This window comes from Electrophorus electricus, chromosome 3, assembly GCF_041902795.1.
Source record: "Electrophorus electricus isolate QZ-2024a chromosome 3, ASM4190279v1, whole genome shotgun sequence".
NCBI classification, from domain to species: Eukaryota; Metazoa; Chordata; class Actinopteri; order Gymnotiformes; family Gymnotidae; genus Electrophorus; species Electrophorus electricus.
The window spans coordinates 39,656,389-39,680,615 of record NC_137499.1 but is presented as its reverse complement, the minus strand read 5'-3'; the positions used below and the strand labels follow the sequence as shown (position 1 = coordinate 39,680,615).

The 24,227-nt window shown below is 45.8% G+C and overlaps 2 protein-coding genes across 2 annotated transcripts; both read right to left on the bottom strand.

Annotated features, from left to right (window-relative positions):
• Positions 1–4,102: 4,102 nt before the first annotated feature.
• Positions 4,103–6,011, bottom strand: LOC145653865 (heat shock 70 kDa protein-like). Its single transcript, XM_081708462.1, has one exon. It carries the CDS (start codon positions 6,009–6,011, stop codon positions 4,245–4,247), a length of 1,767 nt encoding a protein of 588 aa, XP_081564588.1. The 3' UTR covers positions 4,103–4,244.
• A 15,991-nt stretch (positions 6,012–22,002) lies between these two features.
• On the bottom strand, positions 22,003–23,755 carry LOC145653839 (heat shock 70 kDa protein-like). Its single transcript, XM_081708223.1, has one exon. The coding sequence runs from the start codon at positions 23,705–23,707 to the stop codon at positions 22,145–22,147; it is 1,563 nt and encodes a 520-aa protein (XP_081564349.1). The 5' UTR covers positions 23,708–23,755; the 3' UTR covers positions 22,003–22,144.
• Between the last annotated feature and the right edge of the window lie 472 nt (positions 23,756–24,227).

Below are 24,227 nucleotides of genomic sequence, written 5' to 3'. Positions count from 1 at the left end.
CCTAAGATAATTGCCTTTGTCTGAGTGGTAAGCACTGAACATCAGGAGACGTTGTTGGGCTTCATTCCTTCTCACTGAGAATTCGTGGATAGGCAGCCCCGTACTGACTTTAGTTTAGCCTGGAACCGTAAATAACTTCCAAAACATAACAGCGATGTTTGTAAAGCAACGTTTTTTAAAACCAGAATCAGGAATGTTCATGAAAAAGAAACCCACATCAGCAATCAAAAGGAGAAATAGTGCAGGTCATTTCCCAGTTACTTTTGTTTTCTTTTACTCTGCTCTGTAGGCTTCAGCATAAATCCTTAGGAGGCCTCTTTGACAGGCCTCTAGGCGCCTCAGTCAAAGGCCTCTAGAGGACTCAGTCCTTGGTTCAAGGATGAACAGCCCGGCCAAGTGTTTGCTACCTGCTATTGTTGTTCTTGTGCCTTGGACTGTACTCGTGTTTTTTCACTTTTGACTCATACATTTGCCCCTTTTTCCTCTGCGTTCATTCTGGTTTTGACCCTGTTTTTGCCTTTGGACCTTGATTTTTGGCCGTACCCTGTTTTGTGCTCCTTTTGTTAAAACCCCTTACCTGCATATGGATCCTTCTCACCACTCTGAGCCTCATTTATTACATTAATATAAGCTGCTTGCTTTCATTTTAGTTGCTTTGTTTGATTTGCTAAGAACATGATGCTCAGATATCACCTCACATCACTTCTCTGTATGTTTTCTTAGACCTATTTAATTTCTGGCTTTTTTTGAACTATTTGTTTAGCATTGTCATTGTAGTGTTGAGTCTCCCAATACATGTAGGCTATCTTACTAATACTAAGTTCCTCACTGCACCTAACACTTTCCTAATGATGATGAGACTAGAAAGAACTGAAATGGTCTTAGAATCATTAAGTCACATAGCCTATGTTTTGCTGTATACTAAAACATTTCTACTGACAATGAAGTATAATAGTTATTGTAACAGATCTTAGTGTAATAGTGTAACATTGGGTGCTAAGAGTTGTTTGTTGTTTGCATTATTCAAACAACTTGGCACACAAACATCTGGTGCATGCAAATGTCACCAACTGCTAGATGATTCCAGAAAGCACTAGAGAACAGTCTAATATACTGAGTGCTGTTCAAGAATCTGGAATGGCCGATGAACAGTTAATGGTTATAAAATGTTATAAACCCACTGATGAACAATTAATACTTATAAAATGTTATAAACCCACTGATGAACAATTAATGGTTATACATGTTATGTGTTCTGCAGATCAACAAAAAATGTCAAATGCTAATCAGAAATGCCTAGCACAACAAATTTCTATTATGAGAGAGACCAAAAGAGCATGTGGGCTCCCAGGAGACATAGTTCCTGTCTGAAAAGAGAATGAAGCCAATCTTCATGGACCCGGGGCCAGCTCTTTAAAGGGAAGTCATCACCCCCCTTTTCCACAGTCTGCACCTGTGGACACAAACCCATGGGCACCCATGTGCTGGTACATGTAACAGCAAATGAAATCTAGAAATAACAACAAAATGTCTTACCCAAAAGAAGCCCCCAATGAAATATTTTTTGTTTAGGCATGCAGAATGTTCAGTGTAACCTATACCTGGTTTCTCTGACATAGGTTCCTTTTCCATCTTTTGTATGGTAAAGCATCAGTATCTCATCACTATTCACTGATCAAGCTCATCACTGCTGTCCTCCTCTTCATCTTCATCGGTGCCACCCCAACAGTCTCTCCTACTCAGAGCTCAAAGTAGGCCGGTACTCACTGGTACGCAGGACCGGCACGTCTACATTTTATTATTTGGCTTTTTTTTCTTTTTTTTGCGTAACAGCACTTCTCTAGCTGATGCTCATGTGTTCCTGTTCTCTCTACAATTCTATTACAGGACAAGTAACATTAATGCTGGACAAGAAACGGAACCTTAATGCTAGTCTACGTGATGTTAATGAGAAATAATGATGTTGGCTTGGCTCCAAAAGGGCACATACAGTCAGGCACTGACACAACAGAGCTTCAACCAGAACTAGTATTAAATATATGCGGGGACCTGGCCACCACCCTGGGCCAGCCAACCCACCCAGGCTCAGGCAAGGACCCAACCCAAACAAGGCCATTACTTTTTGGCTGTCTCTTCTTTTGTGTATCTCCACAGACTGCACACCAGTGTTGTTTATCTACAGTTCCCATATCATCCCAGCCATTCAACAGATGATGCAATTGCTCCAACTCTTCCTCTGACCCTTATCCATCTGAACAAAAAGACACATACGTTAGAATGCTGTTCTGACTGGGAAATCCCCATCAGTCTGGATCAGGATCAATGTCTCCAGCACCACTACACTGAACACTGTTACCCATAGTGTTGTGTGCTCAGTCCACTGTTGTTCACTTTGCTGACCCAAAACTGCAGAGATGCACAGCTTGAACCACGTCATCAAGTTCACTGATGACAGGCCTGTGGGGGGTCTCATCAGCGGGATGATGAGTCAGCATACAGAGAGGAAGTGCAGTGGCAAAGTCAAGAAACTGTCTCTGAATGTGGAAAAAACTAAAGAGATGGTGGATGACTTTAGGAAAGTACATGGTGATCAATCTCCAGTCAATATCAATATCCAGTCAATATCAATATCAGCTCCTTTGTGGAAATCATCACAAGCACCAAGTTCATTGGTGTCCACCTAGCAGAGAACCTCACCTGGACCCTCAAAACCAGCTCCATAGCCAAGAAAACCCAGCAGTAATTCCTACTTCTAGCTCATCCCCCTACCACTATCCTCACCATGTTCTACAATAGAGCGCATCCTGAGCAGCTGCTTCACTACCTGGTTTGGGAATTGCTCTGTCTCAGATGGCAAAACCCCGAGGAGAATAGAATGAACAGCCGAAAAGGTCCTCAGGGTCTCTCTCCCCACGGTCCTGGAAGAACATTATTTATATTTGTATGTTTATAGCTACTAAGACAATAAAAAGCGTCTTGACCTCTCTTTTGACCTCTTGATCTTTGTTTACCAGACTAGATCTTAAGTTATGGGCCACCCATTGTATTTCTTCTGTAACCAGGCCCCACCTTTGATCTTTATGCCCTTCTGAAGATCTGTCATTTTGCTGACTTCGAGTTGGCTTTATCTTGGTTTGAAGTTTCCGATTTCAAGGGGCACAGAGGAAGTGGCCTGTTGCTTGTATACTGTATCCTAGGATCTTGAGCATAACTATAGCAGTGGTATATACCAGTTTGTTGGTTTCAGTTATACAGGTTGTTGGTATTGTGCTTATTGCTGCATTTACATCTGCAAGCATACTGTCTGATGGTAGCTTACCACCAAGTTAGGTGAGCCTCAAGCAGTGGATGACAGTAGTTACCTTGGTCATGATCATCATCTGCATGGCCACAGTTGGACCACACAATGTCCACATTACAGTTTGGCTCTGGTGGATTCCAGGTGCAGTCTGCACTTTCTGTCTCAGATGCAATACGTGTTCTGTTTGGGCATCTTTACATTATTATTATACTTTACATACAAAATATAACAGAATCCAGTATTATTTATTATCTTTTATATACGGTGAATATAAAGTTTTTCCTTCTTTTTATATTGTATATTGTACAGCAGAAACCACACATACACATGCACCCCTGTAACTATAGTGATTAGTAAATCATGCCTTCTAGCACTGATGAAACAAAAAAGGGGTCAATTATGAAAAAAAAAAAAGGTATATAATTTAATGTGATGTGAGCTTCACATATAGTGCTGCTGAGTATTTGTAGGACTAACACACCATTTCAGTTTAATTACATTTATTTAATTAGATTTCAGGAGCTCAAAAAGCTAAAAATGTTTTTTATGTTTCCTTAGTTTTTCTTCTTAATATATTTATTTTCATAAGAAAGATTACATTATGGACTGTCAAGACCACAAATTTAAGCCATTTTGTCCAGATCATTTTATTAACAATAAATATCAAAATATATTTAGATGAATATTTACAACACCGTAATATTTACCTTTTTGTAAAATGTTTCACTGGAAAAACATTGTAATGACAAATCTCACATATTGATAGTGTTACAAGGTTCTAAACGTTATTAATGCACTAGCAATGACAAAAGATGCTATTGTCCACATCAGCTAATTCTCCACATGCTGTGAAGCACAACTGAACAATACAGGCAACAACATTTTCTTCAGGAGAAACTAATTCAAAAAGAGCACTCTGAGTCCATACAAGAAGTTCACGTCCCTAATCGACCTCTTCAATAGTGGGCCCCTGGGTGCCGGCCCCTGAGCGGGCACGGGCCTGAGCTCCACAGCTTCCAGCTGGCATCCCTCCATGGTACAGTTTGGCGATGATGGGGTTGCACACCTTCTCCAGCTCCTTCAACTGATGTACGTACTCCTCCTTTACAACCAGCTGGTTGTTCTCCAGCCACATGATGGCTTGGTTGCACCTCTCAATGACTTTCTTCTTGTCATCCTCACTGATGTTGTTCTTCAAGTTCTCATCTTCCACACTGTTCTTCATGTTAAAGGCATAGGACTCCAGAGTGTTCTTAGCAGCAATCTTCTCTCTCTGCAGGTCATCCTCTGCCTTATATTTGTCTGCAACCTGCACCATCCTCTCAATCTCCTCCTTGCTCAGCCTGCCCTTATCGTTGGTGATGGTGATCTTGTTCACTTTGCCAGTGCTTTTGTCCACTGCCGACACATTCAAAATGCCATTGGCGTCAATGTCAAAGGTCACCTCAATCTGAGGGACTCCTCGAGGTGCAGGTGGGAGGCCCGTCAGCTGAAACTTCCCCAGCAGGTTGTTGTCTTTTGTCATGGCTCTTTCACCTTCGTAAACCTGGATCAGAACACCGGGCTGGTTGTCTGCATATGTGCTGAAGATCTGGGTCTGCTTGGTGGGGATGGTGGTGTTGCCATTGATGAGAGCGGTCATGACTCCACCTGCGGTCTCCATGCCCAGAGACAGCGGGGCCACATTCAGCAGCAACAGGTCCTGGACATTTCCAGATGTGTCGCCCATTAAGATGGCAGCCTGAACTGCGGCACCGGAAGCCACTGCCTCATCTGGATTGATGCTTTTGTTCAACTCTTTGCCGTTGAAGAAAGGCTGCAAAAGTTTCTGGATTTTGGGGATTCTCGTAGCACCTCCAACCAAGACAATGTCATGGATCTGGGATTTGTCCATTTTGGCATCTCTAAGGGCTTTCTCCACAGGATTCAGTGTTCCCCTGAACAGGTCAGAGCACAGCTCCTCAAAACGTGCTCTGGTAACAGAAGTGTAGAAGTCAATGCCCTCATACAGGGAGTCGATCTCGATGCTTGCCTGAGAGCTGGAGGACAGGGTTCTCTTGGCCCTCTCACAGGCTGTGCGCAATCTCCTCAGTGCACGCTTGTTCTGGCTGATGTCCTTCTTGCACTTCCTCTTAAACTCCTCCACAAAATGGTTGACCAGGCAGTTGTCAAAGTCCTCCCCACCCAGGTGTGTGTCTCCTGCTGTTGCTTTCACCTCAAAGATGCCATCTTCAATAGTCAGGATGGACACATCGAACGTACCCCCTCCTAAGTCAAAGATCAGCACATTGCGCTCTCCCTGCTTGCCTTTGTCCAGGCCGTAGGCGATCGCTGCAGCTGTGGGCTCATTGATTATCCTTAGGACGTTCAGCCCAGCAATCGCACCAGCAAATTTGGTTGCTTGCCTCTGAGAGTCATTGAAGTAGGCAGGTACAGTAATAACAGCGTTGGTTACCTTCTGACCCAGGTAGGCCTCTGCAGTTTCCTTCATTTTCACCAGGACCATGGAGGAGATCTCTTCAGGGTAAAAGGACTTCTTCTCTCCTTTGTACTCAACTTGCCCTGTTAAAGCCGTTGGTTTACTCCTCCTCGCTCGTGCGTTAGTTACCTGTCCGTGAACGCTGTGTCTTCCACGAGCTGCCGCTCGCGCTTTATATTCAAGCAGGTAACGCCCCCGTTCACCTCGCGACAGTTCTAGAGGTTTCTCCATTGCGCGAGCTCACCAACCGCGAGTCAGCCAGCGACGCCGCCAGTCCAACTGTAGACTACTGATGTCTCTGAGACCGAATTAGTCCGTAGAAATGAAACAAAGATCCAGGATGGTCTGAAAGGGGACAATACCAACAAATAACCAAACAAGTTGGAAAATGGGACATAAATGGGAAAGCGGAACCACATAGGCTATGTAAATGACTATAAATAAATGTTTTACTTTATCATAAAATTACTTCAGTCATTCCGGGCCAACGTAACGTTTCCTATTTCCCCACATTTAAGGACTGCTGTATATGTTATATTGTTCAATAAATCTGTATACAAAAGGTATTCATTAAACGTGTTTTTACTTAGATTAGTTTCAGTAGGACATTCGAGTAAAAGCAACAGAAAAAACGTGGTCCGTCCAGAACTTTCCCCCGCTGTGGTCTTGCGTCAGTGGTGGGCGTGGCCGCATCAGCTTGCTTTATTCTAATTGGTCTGATTCGCACGAGCGTTGGAGAAACAAAGAGAAATGTCAGGAAGTGAAGGGAGAGCGGTGTGGCCGGGAAGTTCATAAAATCAGAGGATTAATAAAACTGCGAGAGGGAACATGTGGATGCAGTGATCGAATACTCTGGGTCATTAGAGAGGGAAACACATTCACATGGCAAGCAGGAGACAAAACCAAAACAAAGACACGTGGCCATGGCAACGCGAAGGGTTGGTCTTCAGCCCGCCCTTCGCCATGGCCTGCCACTCCCTACGCTGAAGATGGAAATCACTGGACTGTATAAATTCTTATTGATAAATATTTATTATTCAGTACAGACACTACCTGAGATTTTCAGATCATTCCAAGGGGTTCCTACTTTTGCTAGGCCACATGCGCTTGAATACCTGACATACGGAACTGTTATGAGTTGCTCATAACAGAAAGAGGAAGAATGAAAAGCAATTTTGCTTTTTGATTTTAAAGAAGCGAAACTATCCCTTAGCTTATTTTGACTCAGTAATATGCCATAATTACATATGTGAATTCGTCAAAGACTAATTATTTGGGTTTCTATGTGCTTATATAGTTGATATGCTCTGTACTTGTGAGGTAGACGGTGGGCAGTTTATCTCGTATGCTGATCCCGCTCTCGTTTTGGAACGGGAACAAGGCCCCTGAACGTCACTAACTTTGTGGACCTGGTGAGGAAAACAAATACTAATTGTGACTTTTTTCATTCCCAATTTTTGGGGAAAAAAGACCTAAAACACTGGCATACACCTACATGATCTTACCTGACCTCACTAACGAAACCTTTTCTCCTAAGGGGATTTGGCACGAAATGACCCAAAGTTACCTGCCTCAGATGTTGAAGGCTGCTCATTGTCCTCCTCGGGACTGCTTAGATATACATCTTCCGTCTCATGGAGCATGCCAGCATCTTACATATCTATGGCGTTAACCTTTACTGAATTCCTCAAAGAAATCAGAATTTCACATTAAGTAGCTTAGCTATTTCTTACCTATAACTAGGTTAGCTAGTTAGCAGTAGCTAGATATCAACACCGTCAGACGTGTCAGTTATCGGTTTTACAGCATTTGTCATGAACATATCAGAGAGTGTTGATGCTGATCCTGATACCGTTAGTGAGGGTAAGTAGCTAACATTAGCTATGTTTGGTAAGTTGATGTTTAGCCAAACAGTAGCAAGCTAGCTAACTGAACTGTCTGGTACGTGTCATGAGATTGATGATGTGTCCTTAGGTAGCAGATCTTGACACCGGTTGAGGAATCAAAGCCGATTTTGTTTAGTGTGTTCCACTAGTCAGATAACTAGCTAGCTAACTAAATGGATGAGGAAAGCAGTAATTTGTGTGAGGGAGTGTTGTTGGTTATGTGAACATTACTGATTATATTTGAGTAAACTCAACCCTTTACCTCTCTCTCTCTCTCTCTCTCTCTCTCTCTCTCTCTGTGTGTGTGTGTGTGTGTGTGTGTGTGTGTGTGTGTGTGTGTGTGTGTGTGTGTGTGTGTGTGGGCTACTGGGACTGTGTAATAACTTTGCCTACGTGGTTATGCTGAGTGCTGCCCAAGACATTTTAAAACAACAGGAATCTCAGAACACAACAGTGCGTGCAAATTATAGGTCTGTATATGCTTGTCTGCCTGTATTACAGTGTGCCTAGTTGCCTGCAGAAAAATGATCTTGTCACACAATTACAATAAATAATTTAATTTGCCAGAATAAAATTAATAAATGGCATCTAAAATTTCTCATACTGAATGCCTACCTCAGTGTGGCTATCTGTACAGGAAATGCACTGAAGCACTTTTGTAAGCTGTTCTGGAAAAGAGCCATCTGATAAATGCCATAAATGCTGATGAAGTTGCCTGGTAGCAGAGGGTACATGCTGAGTTGGCTGAGTGTGTTGCCCTGTGTATTTTGTAGACTCCAGCACCAGGTCTGCAGCAAACAAAGAGTGGAAACAGCAGCAACTCGAGTCGCTATGACTGCAACCCTGTGTCAACTGCAGTAAGTCTCTCGCATGCACAGAAACGAATGATGCATCCTGTATGTGTCCCATACCCTGATAGTTTTATCAACACACTGTCATTACATGTGCTAGTTATTTTCTTTTTTTGAACTGTGCCATGATGCAAGTTAATTGGCTTATTGTAAAGATGTGTTGGTATGCTTACAGACCTATTATTGTGTCTGTTCTGTCATATGCTATAATTCTTCTCTCTGTCTTCAGGCGGTCCTTCTGGCTGACATCATACCCACTCTACTAATCAAGCTAACAGCACTGTGTTTCTTACAAAAATGGTTTATGGGTACTGGCTACAAATATGTAGTATGAAAGGTCACAGTTTGAATTAGGAACACAAGTCTGACTGCCTAACATCAGTACCAGGGTGTAGATTTTCAGGGCCAAAAATGGGCCAAAAAAGATTTAACTGACTCTGAAAAGTCAAAAATTGCAAAAAGTGTTTCAGAGGGATGTAGCACTCTTAAAATTGCTAAGCTGTTGGGGCGTGATCACAGAACCCTCAAAGGTTTTGTTGCAAATAGTCAACAGGGTCGCAAGAAACGTGTTGAGAAAAAAAGACGGAAATTAACTGCCAAAGATTTGAGAAGAATCAAAAGTGCAGCGACCAGGAACCAATTATCCTCCAGTGCTGTCATATTCCAGAACTGCAACCTATCTGGAGTGCCCAGAAGTACAAGGTGTTCAGTACTCAGAGATATGGCCAAAGTAAGGAAGGCTGAAACCTGACCACCACTGAACAAGACATATAAGGTGAAATGTTCTTGTCATCACTGACAACCAGTTCTTGTCATCACTGACACATTTAAGAAGGCTAAATTAAAAGTCGTGGTGTTGTTCCAAATGCATAACTGCTTCCATACAGCAGAAACCACACATGCACATGCACCCCTGTAACTAGTCATTAGTAAATCATGACTCTTGTAGCACTGAAGAAGCATAAAGGCGGTCAATTAATTAAAAAAACAAACAAACAAACAAAAAAAAACATATATTTAATATGACGTGAGCTTCACATATACTGCTGCTGAGTATATGTGAAGAGAGGCAGGATTGGCGGGTGGGGATTGCCGGGTGGGGCTTGTCATAAATGATTTTGAGCTGTTTCATTCTAAATAGTTTAGAAGAGTGCAGATCTGCAAACTCCATCAGTTTGGGCATCTGAAAATTACATGGACCATAAATATTTTTTATATTGTAAATCTGTGTAGTTTTATCCATCTTGCAACTTTTATTTCACTGTTTATATTGTACTCAATTTGATCAGGTTTTATGTTCTATGATTTTATTATCCACTGCATTACCATTATGTTTGTACTGTTTTTTATCTTGTGTGTACTATTTTGTTCTGAAGTTTTGAAAAGCCCTATACAACTAAAGTTTACTTATTATTATTATTATTAGTAGTAGTAGTAGTACTAGTAGTAGTAGTAGTACAATCAAACGGTTTAGTTTAATGGTTTAGTTGGCTTTATTGAAGCTTCATGTTTTAATTCAGGCCACATGATCATAGTGATCTGAGTGTAGTCCTCTTCCTCCTCTTCATCTGTGATGGGCACAGTGATGCCAATCTGTCCATCCTCATCTAATATGGATGAAAGTAGAGGATGGTTGCACAGTGTCCATTTTCATTTAGTCAAAGAAATAACCTGATAAGCCTGCCTGCATGGCATTAATGTTACTCTAATGCAGCATATTTACCTGGGGAACAGGACATCCTGCGTGACTGAGCTCAGCGATGGCAGGCTTGGGAGTTCCGCATGCAGGCAGGCAAGGAGGGAGAGAGGCTGGGGAGACAGGCAGGCAGGCAAGGAGGAAGGCTGGGGAGGCAGACAGACAGGCATGCAGGGAAAGAGGGAGGGAGGTAGGAATGGAGGGAGGAAGGCTGCAGAGGCAGGCAGGCATGCAAGCGGGTAGGGAGGGAGGGAGGGAGGGAAGCTGGGGAGGCAGGTAGGCAGGAACTGAGGGAGGCCGAGGAGGCACAGAGGGAGGCTAAAGAGGCATACAGGCAAGCAAGCAGGGGGGGGGAGTGAGGGAGGCAGGGGAGGAAGGGAGGCCATCAGGGAGAGAGGGAGGGAAGCTGGGGAGGGAGGAAGGCTGGGAGGCAAGCATGTAGGGAGGGAGTGAGAGAGGCTGGGGTGGGAGTGCGGCAGGCAGGGAGGCCAGCAGGGAGAGAGGGAGGGAGACTGGGAAGCTGGCAGGGATAGAGGGAGGAAGGCTAGGGAGGCAGGGGAGGAAGGGAGGCCAGCAGGCAGGCAAGAAGGCAAGCAGGTAGGGAGGGAGTGAGAGAGGCTGGGGTGGGAGTGCGGCAGGCAGGCAGACAGGGTGGGAGGGAAGGCTGGGGTGGTAGGAAGAGAAGGATGCTGGGGATACATGCAGCCAGACAAGCAACATGTGACCCGTACTCCAGGGGAAGGCTGGGAATACATGCGGCTGGACAATTAGAATGGAGACCCAGACTCCGGGTGGAGGCCGGGTATAACCAGAGCTGGACGATTTGAATAGAGACCCAGACTCCAGGGAGAGACTGGGGATACATGCAGCTGGACAAGCAGCATGGAGTCCCAGACTCTGGGTGGAGGCTGGGGATACATACGGCCAGAAGGTTTGAATGGAGACCCAGACTCCAAGGAGACCCTGGGGATGCATGCGGCTGGATGAGCAGCATGGAGACCCATATTCCAGATGGAGGCTGGGGATACATACAGCCAGAGGATTTGAATTGAGACCCAGACTCCTGGTGGAGGCTGGGGACACCCGGAGCTGGAAGATTTGAATAGAGACCCAGACTCCAGGGAGACAGTGTCAATACATGCAACTGGACAAGCAGCATGGAGACTCAGACTCCGGATGGAGCCTGGGGATACATACGGCCAGAGTATTTGAATAGACACACAGACTCTGGGGAGACTCTGTGGATACATGTGGCTGGACGAGCAGCATGGAGACCCAGACTCCGCGCGGAGGTTCATGATACATGCTGTTCATTTGGCCAAATCTAACCCCAGTCTTCCTCCCTTGCTCTTTCCCTACCCTCCCTCCCTCACTGCCTGCCTTTCTCCTTCACTCCCCAGCTCCCCTCCCTCCTTGCCTATCTGTCTGCATGCCTGCCTCCCCATACTTCCTCCCTCCCTCCCTTCCTGTCTCCTGCCTCCTTCCCTCCCTTTCTTTCTCTCTGCCTGCCTCCCTCCCTGCCTGCCTGACACAGTGAAGCATTCACCCTTGCCACGCTCACTCTCCATCGTTACGCAGAAAACATGAGACGAAGCTTTCAGCTGGGGGCTGACGATGAGTCTTGAAGCTGGCTGGAGCAACAGTCTGTCCATCCTTGTCTAAAATGGATGAAAGTAGAGGATGTTTGCACAATGTTTATTTTCATTTAGTCAGAGAAATAACTTGATAAGCCTGCCTACATTGTGTTAATGTTACTCTAATGCAGCATATTTACCTGGGGAACGGGACGTCCTGCGTGACTGAGCTCAGCGATGGCAGGCTTGGGAGGTCCGCATGCAGGCAGGCAAGGAGGGAGAGAGGCTGGGGAGGCAGGTAGGGATAGAGGGAGTGGGGCTGGGGAGGCAGACAGATAGGCAGGCAGGGAAAGAGGGAGGAAAGTTGGAATGGAGGGAGGAAGGCTGCAGAGGCAGGCAGGCATGCAAGCAGGCAGGTAGGCTGGAACTGAGGGAGGCCGAGGAGGCAGAGAGGGAGGCTAAAGAGGCATACAGGCAAGCAAGCAGGGGAGGAGTGAGGGAGGCAGGGGAGGAAGGGAGGCCATCAGAGAGAGAAGGAGGGAGGCTGGGGAGGCAAACAGGTAGGGAGGGAGGGAGAGAGGCTGGGGTGGGAGTGCGGCAAGCAGGGAGGACAGTAGGGAGAGAGGGAGGGAGGCTGAGGAGGGAGCAAGGGAGGCTGGGAAGCTGGCAGGGAAAGAGGGAGGAAGGCTGTGGAGGAAAGCAGGCAAGTAGGCAGGAACTGAGGGAGGCCGAGGAGGCAGAGAGGGAGGCTGGAGAGGCATACAGGCAAGCAAGCAGGGAGGGAGTGAGGGAGGCAGGGGAGGAAGGGAGGCCATCAGGGAGAGAAGGAGGGAGGCTGGGGAGGCAAGCAGGTAGGGAGGGAGTTAGAGAGGCTGGGGTGGGAGTGCGGCAAGCAGGGAGGCCAGTAGGGAGAGACGGAGGGAGGCTGAGGAGGGAGGGAGGGAGGCTGGGAAGCTGGCGTGGAAAGAGGGAGGAAGGCTGGGGAGGCAAGCAGGCAGGTAGGCAGGAACTGAGGGAGGCCGAGGAGGCAGAGAGGGAGGCTGGAGAGACATACAGGCAAGCAAGCAGGGAGGGAGTGAGGGAGGCAGGGGAGGAAGGGAGGCCAGCAGGCAGGCAAGAAGGCAAGCAGCTAGGGAGGGAGTGAGAGAGGCTGGGGTGGGAGTGCGGCAGGCAGGCAGACAGGGTGGGAGGGAAGGCTGGGGTGGTAGGAAGAGAAGGATGCTGGGGATACATGCAGCCAGACAAGCAACATGTGACCCGTACTCCAGGGGAAGGCTGGGAATACATGCGGCTGGACAATTAGAATGGAGACCCAGACTCCGGGTGGAGGCCGGGTATAACCAGAGCTGGACGATTTGAATAGAGACCCAGACTCCAGGGAGAGACTGGGGATACATGCAGCTGGACAAGCAGCATGGAGTCCCAGACTCTGGGTGGAGGCTGGGGATACATACGGCCAGAATGTTTGAATGGAGACCCAGACTCCAAGGAGACCCTGGGGATGCATGCGGCTGGATGAGCAGCATGGAGACCCAGATTCCAGATGGAGGCTGGGGATACATACAGCCAGAGGATGTGAATTGAGACCCAGACTCCTGGTGGAGGCTGGGGACACCCGGAGCTGGAAGATTTGAATAGAGACCCAGACTCCAGGGAGACAGTGTCAATACATGCAACTGGACAAGCAGCATGGAGACTCAGACTCCGGATGGAGCCTGGGGATACATACGGCCAGAGTATTTGAATAGACACCCAGACTCTGGGGAGCCTATGTGGATACATGCGGCCAGACGAGCAGCATGGACACCCAGACTCCTCGCGGAGGTTCATGATACATGCTGTTCATCTGGCCACATCTAACCCCAGTCTACCTCCCTTCCTCTTTCCCCACCCTCCCTCCCTCACTGCCTGCCTGCCTTTCTCCTTCACTCCCCAGCTCCCCTCCCTCCTTGCCTATCTGTCTGCATGCCTGCCTCCCCATCCTTCCTCCCTCCCTCCCTCCGTTCCTCCCTGCCTGCCTGACACAGCGAAGCATTCACCCTTGCCACGCTCACTCTCCATCGTTCTGCAGAAAACATGAGACGGAGCTTTCAGCTGGGGGCTGACGATGAGTCTTGAAGCTGGCTGGAGCAACAGTCTGTCCATCCTTGTCTAATATGGATGAAAGTAGAGGATGTTTGCACGGTGTTCATTTTCGTTTAGTCAGAGAAATAAGTTGATAAGCCTGCCTACATTGTGTTAATGTTACTCTAATGCAGCATATTTACCTGGGGAACGGGACGTCCTGCTTGACTGAGCTCAGCGATGGCAGGGTTTGGAGGTCCGTAACCAGGCAGGCAAGGAGGGAGAGAGGCTGGGGAGACAGGCAGGCAGGGAAGGAGGAAGGCGGGTGAGGCAGGCAGGCATGCATGCATGCATGGAGGGAGGGAGGGAGGCTGGGGAGGCAAGCAGGCAGGCAGGCAGGAAGTAAGTAAGGAAGGCCGAGGAGGCAGGGCAAGAGGGAGGGACGCAAGCAAGCAGGGATGGAGTGAGGGAGGCTAGGGACGAAGAGAGGCCAGCAGCGAGAGAGGGAGGGAGGCTGGGGACGCAAGCAGGCAGGCAAGAAGGCAAGCAGGTAGGGAGGGAGTGAGAGAGGCTGGGGCGGGAGTGAGGCAGGCAGGCAGACAGGGTGGGAGGGAAGGCTGGGGTGGTAGGAAGAGAGGGAGGCTGGGGATACATGCAGCCAGAGAAGCAACATGTGACCTATACTCCAGCGGATGGCTGGGAATACATGCGGCCAGACAATTGGAATGGAAACCCAGACTCCAGGGAGAGGCTGTGGATACATACAGCCAGAGGATTGGAATGGAGACCCAGACTCCAGGGAGACCCTGGTGATGCATGCGGCTGGATGAGCAGCATGGAGACGCAGACTCCAGATGGAGGCTGGGGATACATATGGCCAGAGGATATGAATGGAGACCCAGACTCCTGGTGGAGGCTGGGGACATGCGGAGCTGGAGGATTTCAATAGAGACCCAGACTCCAGGGAGACAGTGTCGATACATGCGGCTGGACAAGCAGCATGGAGACCCAGACTCCGGATGGAGGCTGGGGATACATACAGCCAGAGGATTTGAATGGAGACCCAGACTCCTGGTGGAGGCTGGGGACACCTGGAGCTGGAAGATTTGAATAGAGACCCAGACTCCAGGGAGACAGTGTCAATACATGTGACTGGACAAGTAGCATGGAGACCCAGACTCCGCGCGGAGGTTCATGATACATGCTGTTCATTTGGCCACATCTAACCCCAGTCTACCTCCCTTCCTCTTTCCCCACCCTCCCTCCCTCACTGCCTGCCTGCCTTTCTCCTTCACTCCCCAGCTCCCCTCCCTCCTTGCCTATCTGTCTGAATACCTGCCTCCCCATCCTTCCTCCCTCCATCCCTCCCTTCTTTCCTGTCTGCCTGCCTCCTTAGACTCCCTCCCTCATTTTCTGCCTGCCTCCCTCCCTGTCTGCCTGCCTGGCACATTGATGTGTTCGCCCTTGCCGCACGCTCACTCCCCGTTGTTGTGCAGCAAACATGAGACGGAGCTTTCAGCTTGGGGCTGACGATAAGTTTTGAAGCTGGCTGGAGCAACAGTCTGTCCATCTTCGTCTAATATGGATGAAAGTAAAGGATGTTTGACCCACTGTCAGAAAAGCATTGCTAAAAACAAGTGTTTATCTCGGCGTCGTATAATTGTGATGGATTGGACAATTTGGAACTGGTTCCCGATTCCCGTCACTTTGCTTCATGATTGAAAACGTTGATTGTGTGTTGAAAACAGATGGGGTTTTTTATATAAGTGGCTGTGAATAGATTTGCTTTTGCTATTAAAGTGTGTTCTTCCTAACATCATACCTTCTCAGATTCACTATTAATTTGAGTTGTCTCTTGTTTATAGTCTCAGACTGCTACTTATGTATCTTACACAAAATTGAATGTTTCCCATTGCAAAGCCAAGACTATTCTGACATATTAAAGGAAGCGTTATTAAAATGACTTCATTCTGGTTACCATGGTATTAAGACTGGAACGCTTTGAGAATACCAACTCCGGACAGATAAACAGAAAACCTATAGTAGAGATGATGCATAAAATGACTGCTTGATGAAAATAGATATTTACTCTCATGTGCAGGAGAAGCTGCCGCATCTCTCGCCTCCTTCAGTGTCTGCTGCTCCTCCCTCGTCTTCCTCGGCCACTTTCCCGGCGTCCCCTCATCCGCTGCCTTGTGGTGTCCCAGGTGGAAAAGGAATACTCACACTGCGATGTGGGGGGTTGGTGCCGATGTCTACTCTATACGTAAAAGGATGGATTCTGTTTCAACGAAAATCCGTGTCAGTTTAAAACCAGGGTAACATGGTAAACCACAAAGTTAGTTTTCAGCTCATGAGGCACAGCTTTGGAAATACCCGAGACAAATGCCAATAATTACCAATATCTGAGCTGCGTGATTTTATCCCCAACACTTCTTAAAATTGTATTAAGAAAATATAAGTATTTCCTTACAAGCTTGATTTCGCGTCAATTGTAACATATAATTCGATGAAGAAGTTGTTTTGGTCTATAAATCTAATCGCATTATCTTCTTAATGACAATCGGAACACGTTCGCGCTAATATTTTGTTGACACAATGACGAAATAATACACGCTTGTTTCACCAAGACCAGTCGCGATGCACGCGCCCATTTAACAGGCGTAATAATGACCGTTGCTAAGCAACCTGCGCTGCTACGTAGCAAAATTGCTACTCGTACTCACTGTGGCAAGATAGTTCGCTGTTTCCTACTAGATTACCAAGTATAGAGCAAAACAAAACCCACCGACAGTGAAATACATAAATCAATCGAATTACATAGTTCATATAAACCACACTGACCTCTAAACAAAGCAGTGTAACAACAACGGTTACCTCGGTTACCAATTTGCTCCTAAGTCTCTGAATCAGGCCTGCGTTGTTATAGCTAGACATCAGAAGAACTGCAACGATGTCTGCATCGCAGCCACCCTGCTATCGCAACGTTTAAAACTGTTCCCAAAGACGCTGCCTATGAAATCTGAACATACACCTGTTCCCGTCTAGGCGTAAATTTTACGGACGGTCCTGTGGAAAATTTAGCTTGTGACCGGTGGATAAAACCTTACACTAGCAGTTAGCCAGTCGAAAAGATCAGATACGATCAGAACGGAGTCGGGCGGTTTGCCTTTATCGTGTGCTGTGTTGCTTTACGCCCTGTAATCTCCACCTCGCTGGGTGAACGGCTTATCCGTAAATAAGGTCAAGTAGCATACCGTCTATCCACAGATAAGAATTAATGGAAGAAATTAATTAGCTAACAGTATCTATGTAAATGTATGTATACACACCAACGGTGAAAGTTCCTGCCTCAAATCGGACACGTTTCAAAGCTTTAAAACTTGTCTCGTGAAATGACCGTATTTATACCTTTTTGTAGCCACATAGTGATGTCACAACGATGTGACGTCATAATGGACCGTGCCATTAGGCCTAGCGCTTTATTAGTAGGACTCTACTAATTTCAGAAGAAAATCAGTTAATTTCACTGACCTGTTTTATCAAAAATATTTCACGAATTTTAGGATACAAATTAATTTGCTACATTTCACGGAATGTATTAAATAACACTTCACAAGCTTCATGGTAGGATAGTCACTTAGTCTCACTAGGCCTGCCATCCTAAGATAATTGCCTTTGTCTGAGTGGTAAGCACTGAACATCAGGAGACGTTGTTGGGCTTCATTCCTTCTCACTGAGAATTCGTGGATAGGCAGCCCCGTACTGACTTTAGTTTAGCCTGGAACCGTAAATAACTTCCAAAACATAACAGCGATGTTTGTAAAGCAACGTTTTTTAAAACCAGAATCAGGAATGTTCATGAAAAAGAAACCCACATCAGCAATCAAAAGGAGAAATAGTGCAGGTCATTTCCCAGTTACTTTTGTTTTCTTTTACTCTGCTCTGTAGGCTTCAGCATAAATCCTTAGGAGGCCTCTTTGACAGGCCTCTAGGCGCCTCAGTCAAAGGCCTCTAGAGGACTCAGTCCTTGGTTCAAGGATGAACAGCCCGGCCAAGTGTTTGCTACCTGCTATTGTTGTTCTTGTGCCTTGGACTGTACTCGTGTTTTTTCACTTTTGACTCATACATTTGCCCCTTTTTCCTCTGCGTTCATTCTGGTTTTGACCCTGTTTTTGCCTTTGGACCTTGATTTTTGGCCGTACCCTGTTTTGTGCTCCTTTTGTTAAAACCCCTTACCTGCATATGGATCCTTCTCACCACTCTGAGCCTCATTTATTACATTAATATAAGCTGCTTGCTTTCATTTTAGTTGCTTTGTTTGATTTGCTAAGAACATGATGCTCAGATATCACCTCACATCACTTCTCTGTATGTTTTCTTAGACCTATTTAATTTCTGGCTTTTTTTGAACTATTTGTTTAGCATTGTCATTGTAGTGTTGAGTCTCCCAATACATGTAGGCTATCTTACTAATACTAAGTTCCTCACTGCACCTAACACTTTCCTAATGATGATGAGACTAGAAAGAACTGAAATGGTCTTAGAATCATTAAGTCACATAGCCTATGTTTTGCTGTATACTAAAACATTTCTACTGACAATGAAGTATAATAGTTATTGTAACAGATCTTAGTGTAATAGTGTAACATTGGGTGCTAAGAGTTGTTTGTTGTTTGCATTATTCAAACAACTTGGCACACAAACATCTGGTGCATGCAAATGTCACCAACTGCTAGATGATTCCAGAAAGCACTAGAGAACAGTCTAATATACTGAGTGCTGTTCAAGAATCTGGAATGGCCGATGAACAGTTAATGGTTATAAAATGTTATAAACCCACTGATGAACAATTAATACTTATAAAATGTTATAAACCCACTGATGAACAATTAATGGTTATACATGTTATGTGTTCTGCAGATCAACAAAAAATGTCAAATGCTAATCAGAAATGCCTAGCACAACAAATTTCTATTATGAGAGAGACCAAAAGAGCATGTGGGCTCCCAGGAGACATAGTTCCTGTCTGAAAAGAGAATGAAGCCAATCTTCATGGACCCGGGGCCAGCTCTTTAAAGGGAAGTCATCACCCCCCTTTTCCACAGTCTGCACCTGTGGACACAAACCCATGGGCACCCATGTGCTGGTACATGTAACAGCAAATGAAATCTAGAAATAACAACAAAATGTCTTACCCAAAAGAAGCCCCCAATGAAATATTTTTTGTTTAGGCATGCAGAATGTTCAGTGTAACCTATACCTGGTTTCTCTGACATAGGTTCCTTTTCCATCTTTTGTATGGTAAAGCATCAGTATCTCATCACTATTCACTGATCAAGCTCATCACTGCTGTCCTCCTCTTCATCTTCATCGGTGCCACCCCAACAGTCTCTCCTACTCAGAGCTCAAAGTAGGCCGGTACTCACTGGTACGCAGGACCGGCACGTCTACATTTTATTATTTGGCTTTTTTTTCTTTTTTTTGCGTAACAGCACTTCTCTAGCTGATGCTCTTGTGTTCCTGTTCTCTCTACAATTCTATTACAGGACAAGTAACATTAATGCTGGACAAGAAACGGAACCTTAATGCTAGTCTACGTGATGTTAATGAGAAATAATGATGTTGGCTTGGCTCCAAAAGGGCACATACAGTCAGGCACTGACACAACAGAGCTTCAACCAGAACTAGTATTAAATATATGCGGGGACCTGGCCACCACCCTGGGCCAGCCAACCCACCCAGGCTCAGGCAAGGACCCAACCCAAACAAGGCCATTACTTTTTGGCTGTCTCTTCTTTTGTGTATCTCCACAGACTGCACACCAGTGTTGTTTATCTACAGTTCCCATATCATCCCAGCCATTCAACAGATGATGCAATTGCTCCAACTCTTCCTCTGACCCTTATCCATCTGAACAAAAAGACACATACGTTAGAATGCTGTTCTGACTGGGAAATCCCCATCAGTCTGGATCAGGATCAATGTCTCCAGCACCACTACACTGAACACTGTTACCCATAGTGTTGTGTGCTCAGTCCACTGTTGTTCACTTTGCTGACCCAAAACTGCAGAGATGCACAGCTTGAACCACGTCATCAAGTTCACTGATGACAGGCCTGTGGGGGGTCTCATCAGCGGGATGATGAGTCAGCATACAGAGAGGAAGTGCAGTGGCAAAGTCAAGAAACTGTCTCTGAATGTGGAAAAAACTAAAGAGATGGTGGATGACTTTAGGAAAGTACATGGTGATCAATCTCCAGTCAATATCAATATCCAGTCAATATCAATATCAGCTCCTTTGTGGAAATCATCACAAGCACCAAGTTCATTGGTGTCCACCTAGCAGAGAACCTCACCTGGACCCTCAAAACCAGCTCCATAGCCAAGAAAACCCAGCAGTAATTCCTACTTCTAGCTCATCCCCCTACCACTATCCTCACCATGTTCTACAATAGAGCGCATCCTGAGCAGCTGCTTCACTACCTGGTTTGGGAATTGCTCTGTCTCAGATGGCAAAACCCCGAGGAGAATAGAATGAACAGCCGAAAAGGTCCTCAGGGTCTCTCTCCCCTCCATCATGGACATTTACAACACACGCTGATTTCTCAATGCTACCAGCATTATAGATGAGCCCACACATCACTCACACAAACTCTGTTAGTCTCAGAATAGGTACAAAACATGTGGGTGTTTTCAGCCATACTGTGCAACAGTTTCTTCCCCCCTGCCATCAGAATTCTCAACTCCCAGAGACTTACAACAAATATTGGATTCCGTTTAACAATACTGTGTTCTGAAATGAGTGTATTGGCTGTTACCTCAGTGACTGCTGTATGCTGTACGCATATCTATTAAAATGCCATAGTATTGTGCACTGGTTGCTGTTGCCTATATGTTAACATTGGTATTGTATTTCATATGTATTGTTTACACTTATGTTCTCCTTTTGTACTGCACCACGGTCCTGGAAGAACATTATTTATATTTGTATGTTTATAGCTACTAAGACAATAAAAAGCGTCTTGACCTCTCTTTTGACCTCTTGATCTTTGTTTACCAGACTAGATCTTAAGTTATGGGCCACCCATTGTATTTCTTCTGTAACCAGGCCCCACCTTTGATCTTTATGCCCTTCTGAAGATCTGTCATTTTGCTGACTTCGAGTTGGCTTTATCTTGGTTTGAAGTTTCCGATTTCAAGGGGCACAGAGGAAGTGGCCTGTTGCTTGTATACTGTATCCTAGGATCTTGAGCATAACTATAGCAGTGGTATATACCAGTTTGTTGGTTTCAGTTATACAGGTTGTTGGTATTGTGCTTATTGCTGCATTTACATCTGCAAGCATACTGTCTGATGGTAGCTTACCACCAAGTTAGGTGAGCCTCAAGCAGTGGATGACAGTAGTTACCTTCTTCATGATCATCATCTGCATGGCCACAGTTGGACCACACAATGTCCACATTACAGTTTGGCTCTGGTGGATTCCAGGTGCAGTCTGCACTTTCTGTCTCAGATGCAATACGTGTTCTGTTTGGGCATCTTTACATTATTATTATACTTTACATACAAAATATAACAGAATCCAGTATTATTTATTATCTTTTATATACGGTGAATATAAAGTTTTTCCTTCTTTTTATATTGTATATTGTACAGCAGAAACCACACATACACATGCACCCCTGTAACTATAGTGATTAGTAAATTATGCCTTCTAGCACTGATGAAACATAAAAGGGGTCAATTATGAAAAAAAAAAAAGGTATATAATTTAATGTGATGTGAGCTTCACATATAGTGCTGCTGAGTATTTGTAGGACTAACACACCATTTCAGTTTAATTACATTTATTTAATTAGATTTCATGAGCTCAAAAAGCTAAAAATGTTTTTTATGTTTCCTTAGTTTTTCTTCTTAATATATTTATTTTCATAAGAAAGATTACATTATGGACTGTCAAGACCACAAATTTAAGCCATTTTGTCCAGATCATTTTATTAACAATAAATATCAAAATATATTTAGATGAATATTTACAACACCGTAATATTTACCTTTTTGTAAAATGTTTCACTGGAAAAACATTGTAATGACAAATCTCACATATTGATAGTGTTACAAGGTTCTAAACGTTATTAATGCACTAGCAATGACAAAAGATGCTATTGTCCACATCAGCTAATTCTCCACATGCTGTGAAGCACAACTGAACAATACAGGCAACAACATTTTCTTCAGGAGAAACTAATTCAAAAAGAGCACTCTGAGTCCATACAAGAAGTTCACGTCCCTAATCGACCTCTTCAATAGTGGGCCCCTGGGTGCCGGCCCCTGAGCGGGCACGGGCCTGAGCTCCACAGCTTCCAGCTGGCATCCCTCCATGGTACAGTTTGGCGATGATGGGGTTGCACACCTTCTCCAGCTCCTTCAACTGATGTACGTACTCCTCCTTTTCAGCCAGCTGGTTGTTCTCCAGCCACATGATGGCTTGGTTGCACCTCTCAATGACTTTCTTCTTGTCATCCTCACTGATGTTGTTCTTCAAGTTCTCATCTTCCACACTGTTCTTCATGTTAAAGGCATAGGACTCCAGAGTGTTCTTAGCAGCAATCTTCTCTCTCTGCAGGTCATCCTCTGCCTTATATTTGTCTGCAACCTGCACCATCCTCTCAATCTCCTCCTTGCTCAGCCTGCCCTTATCGTTGGTGATGGTGATCTTGTTCACTTTGCCAGTGCTTTTGTCCACTGCCGACACATTCAAAATGCCATTGGCGTCAATGTCAAAGGTCACCTCAATCTGAGGGACTCCTCGAGGTGCAGGTGGGAGGCCCGTCAGCTGAAACTTCCCCAGCAGGTTGTTGTCTTTTGTCATGGCTCTTTCACCTTCGTAAACCTGGATCAGAACACCGGGCTGGTTGTCTGCATATGTGCTGAAGATCTGGGTCTGCTTGGTGGGGATGGTGGTGTTGCCATTGATGAGAGCGGTCATGACTCCACCTGCGGTCTCCATGCCCAGAGACAGCGGGGCCACATTCAGCAGCAACAGGTCCTGGACATTTCCAGATGTGTCGCCCATTAAGATGGCAGCCTGAACTGCGGCACCGGAAGCCACTGCCTCATCTGGATTGATGCTTTTGTTCAACTCTTTGCCGTTGAAGAAAGGCTGCAAAAGTTTCTGGATTTTGGGGATTCTCGTAGCACCTCCAACCAAGACAATGTCATGGATCTGGGATTTGTCCATTTTGGCATCTCTAAGGGCTTTCTCCACAGGATTCAGTGTTCCCCTGAACAGGTCAGAGCACAGCTCCTCAAAACGTGCTCTGGTAACAGAAGTGTAGAAGTCAATGCCCTCATACAGGGAGTCGATCTCGATGCTTGCCTGAGAGCTGGAGGACAGGGTTCTCTTGGCCCTCTCACAGGCTGTGCGCAATCTCCTCAGTGCACGCTTGTTCTGGCTGATGTCCTTCTTGCACTTCCTCTTAAACTCCTCCACAAAATGGTTGACCAGGCAGTTGTCAAAGTCCTCCCCACCCAGGTGTGTGTCTCCTGCTGTTGCTTTCACCTCAAAGATGCCATCTTCAATAGTCAGGATGGACACATCGAACGTACCCCCTCCTAAGTCAAAGATCAGCACATTGCGCTCTCCCTGCTTGCCTTTGTCCAGGCCGTAGGCGATCGCTGCAGCTGTGGGCTCATTGATTATCCTTAGGACGTTCAGCCCAGCAATCGCACCAGCAAATTTGGTTGCTTGCCTCTGAGAGTCATTGAAGTAGGCAGGTACAGTAATAACAGCGTTGGTTACCTTCTGACCCAGGTAGGCCTCTGCAGTTTCCTTCATTTTCACCAGGACCATGGAGGAGATCTCTTCAGGGTAAAAGGACTTCTTCTCTCCTTTGTACTCAACTTGCCCTGATAAAGCCGTTGGTTTACTTCTCCTCGCTCGTGCGTTAGTTACCTGTCCGTGAACGCTGTGTCTTCCACGAGCTGCCGCTCGCGCTTTATATTCAAGCAGGTAACGCCCCCGTTCACCTCGCGACAGTTCTAGAGGTTTCTCCATTGCGCGAGCTCACCAACCGCGAGTCAGCCAGCAACGCCGCCAGTCCAACTGTAGACTACTGATGTCTCTGAGACCGAATTAGTCCGTAGAAATGAAACAAAGATCCAGGATGGTCTGAAAGGGGACAATACCAACAAATAACCAAACAAGTTGGAAAATGGGACATAAATGGGAAAGCGGAACCACATAGGCTATGTAAATGACTATAAATAAATGTTTTACTTTATCATAAAATTACTTCAGTCATTCCGGGCCAACGTAACGTTTCCTATTTCCCCACATTTAAGGACTGCTGTATATGTTATATTGTTCAATA

Coding starts and splice junctions, on each gene's coding strand:
- LOC145653865 (XM_081708462.1), bottom strand. CDS start 6,011: ATGGAGAAACCTCTAGAACTGTCGCGAGGTGAACGGGGGCGTTACCTG.
- LOC145653839 (XM_081708223.1), bottom strand. CDS start 23,707: ATGGTCCTGGTGAAAATGAAGGAAACTGCAGAGGCCTACCTGGGTCAG.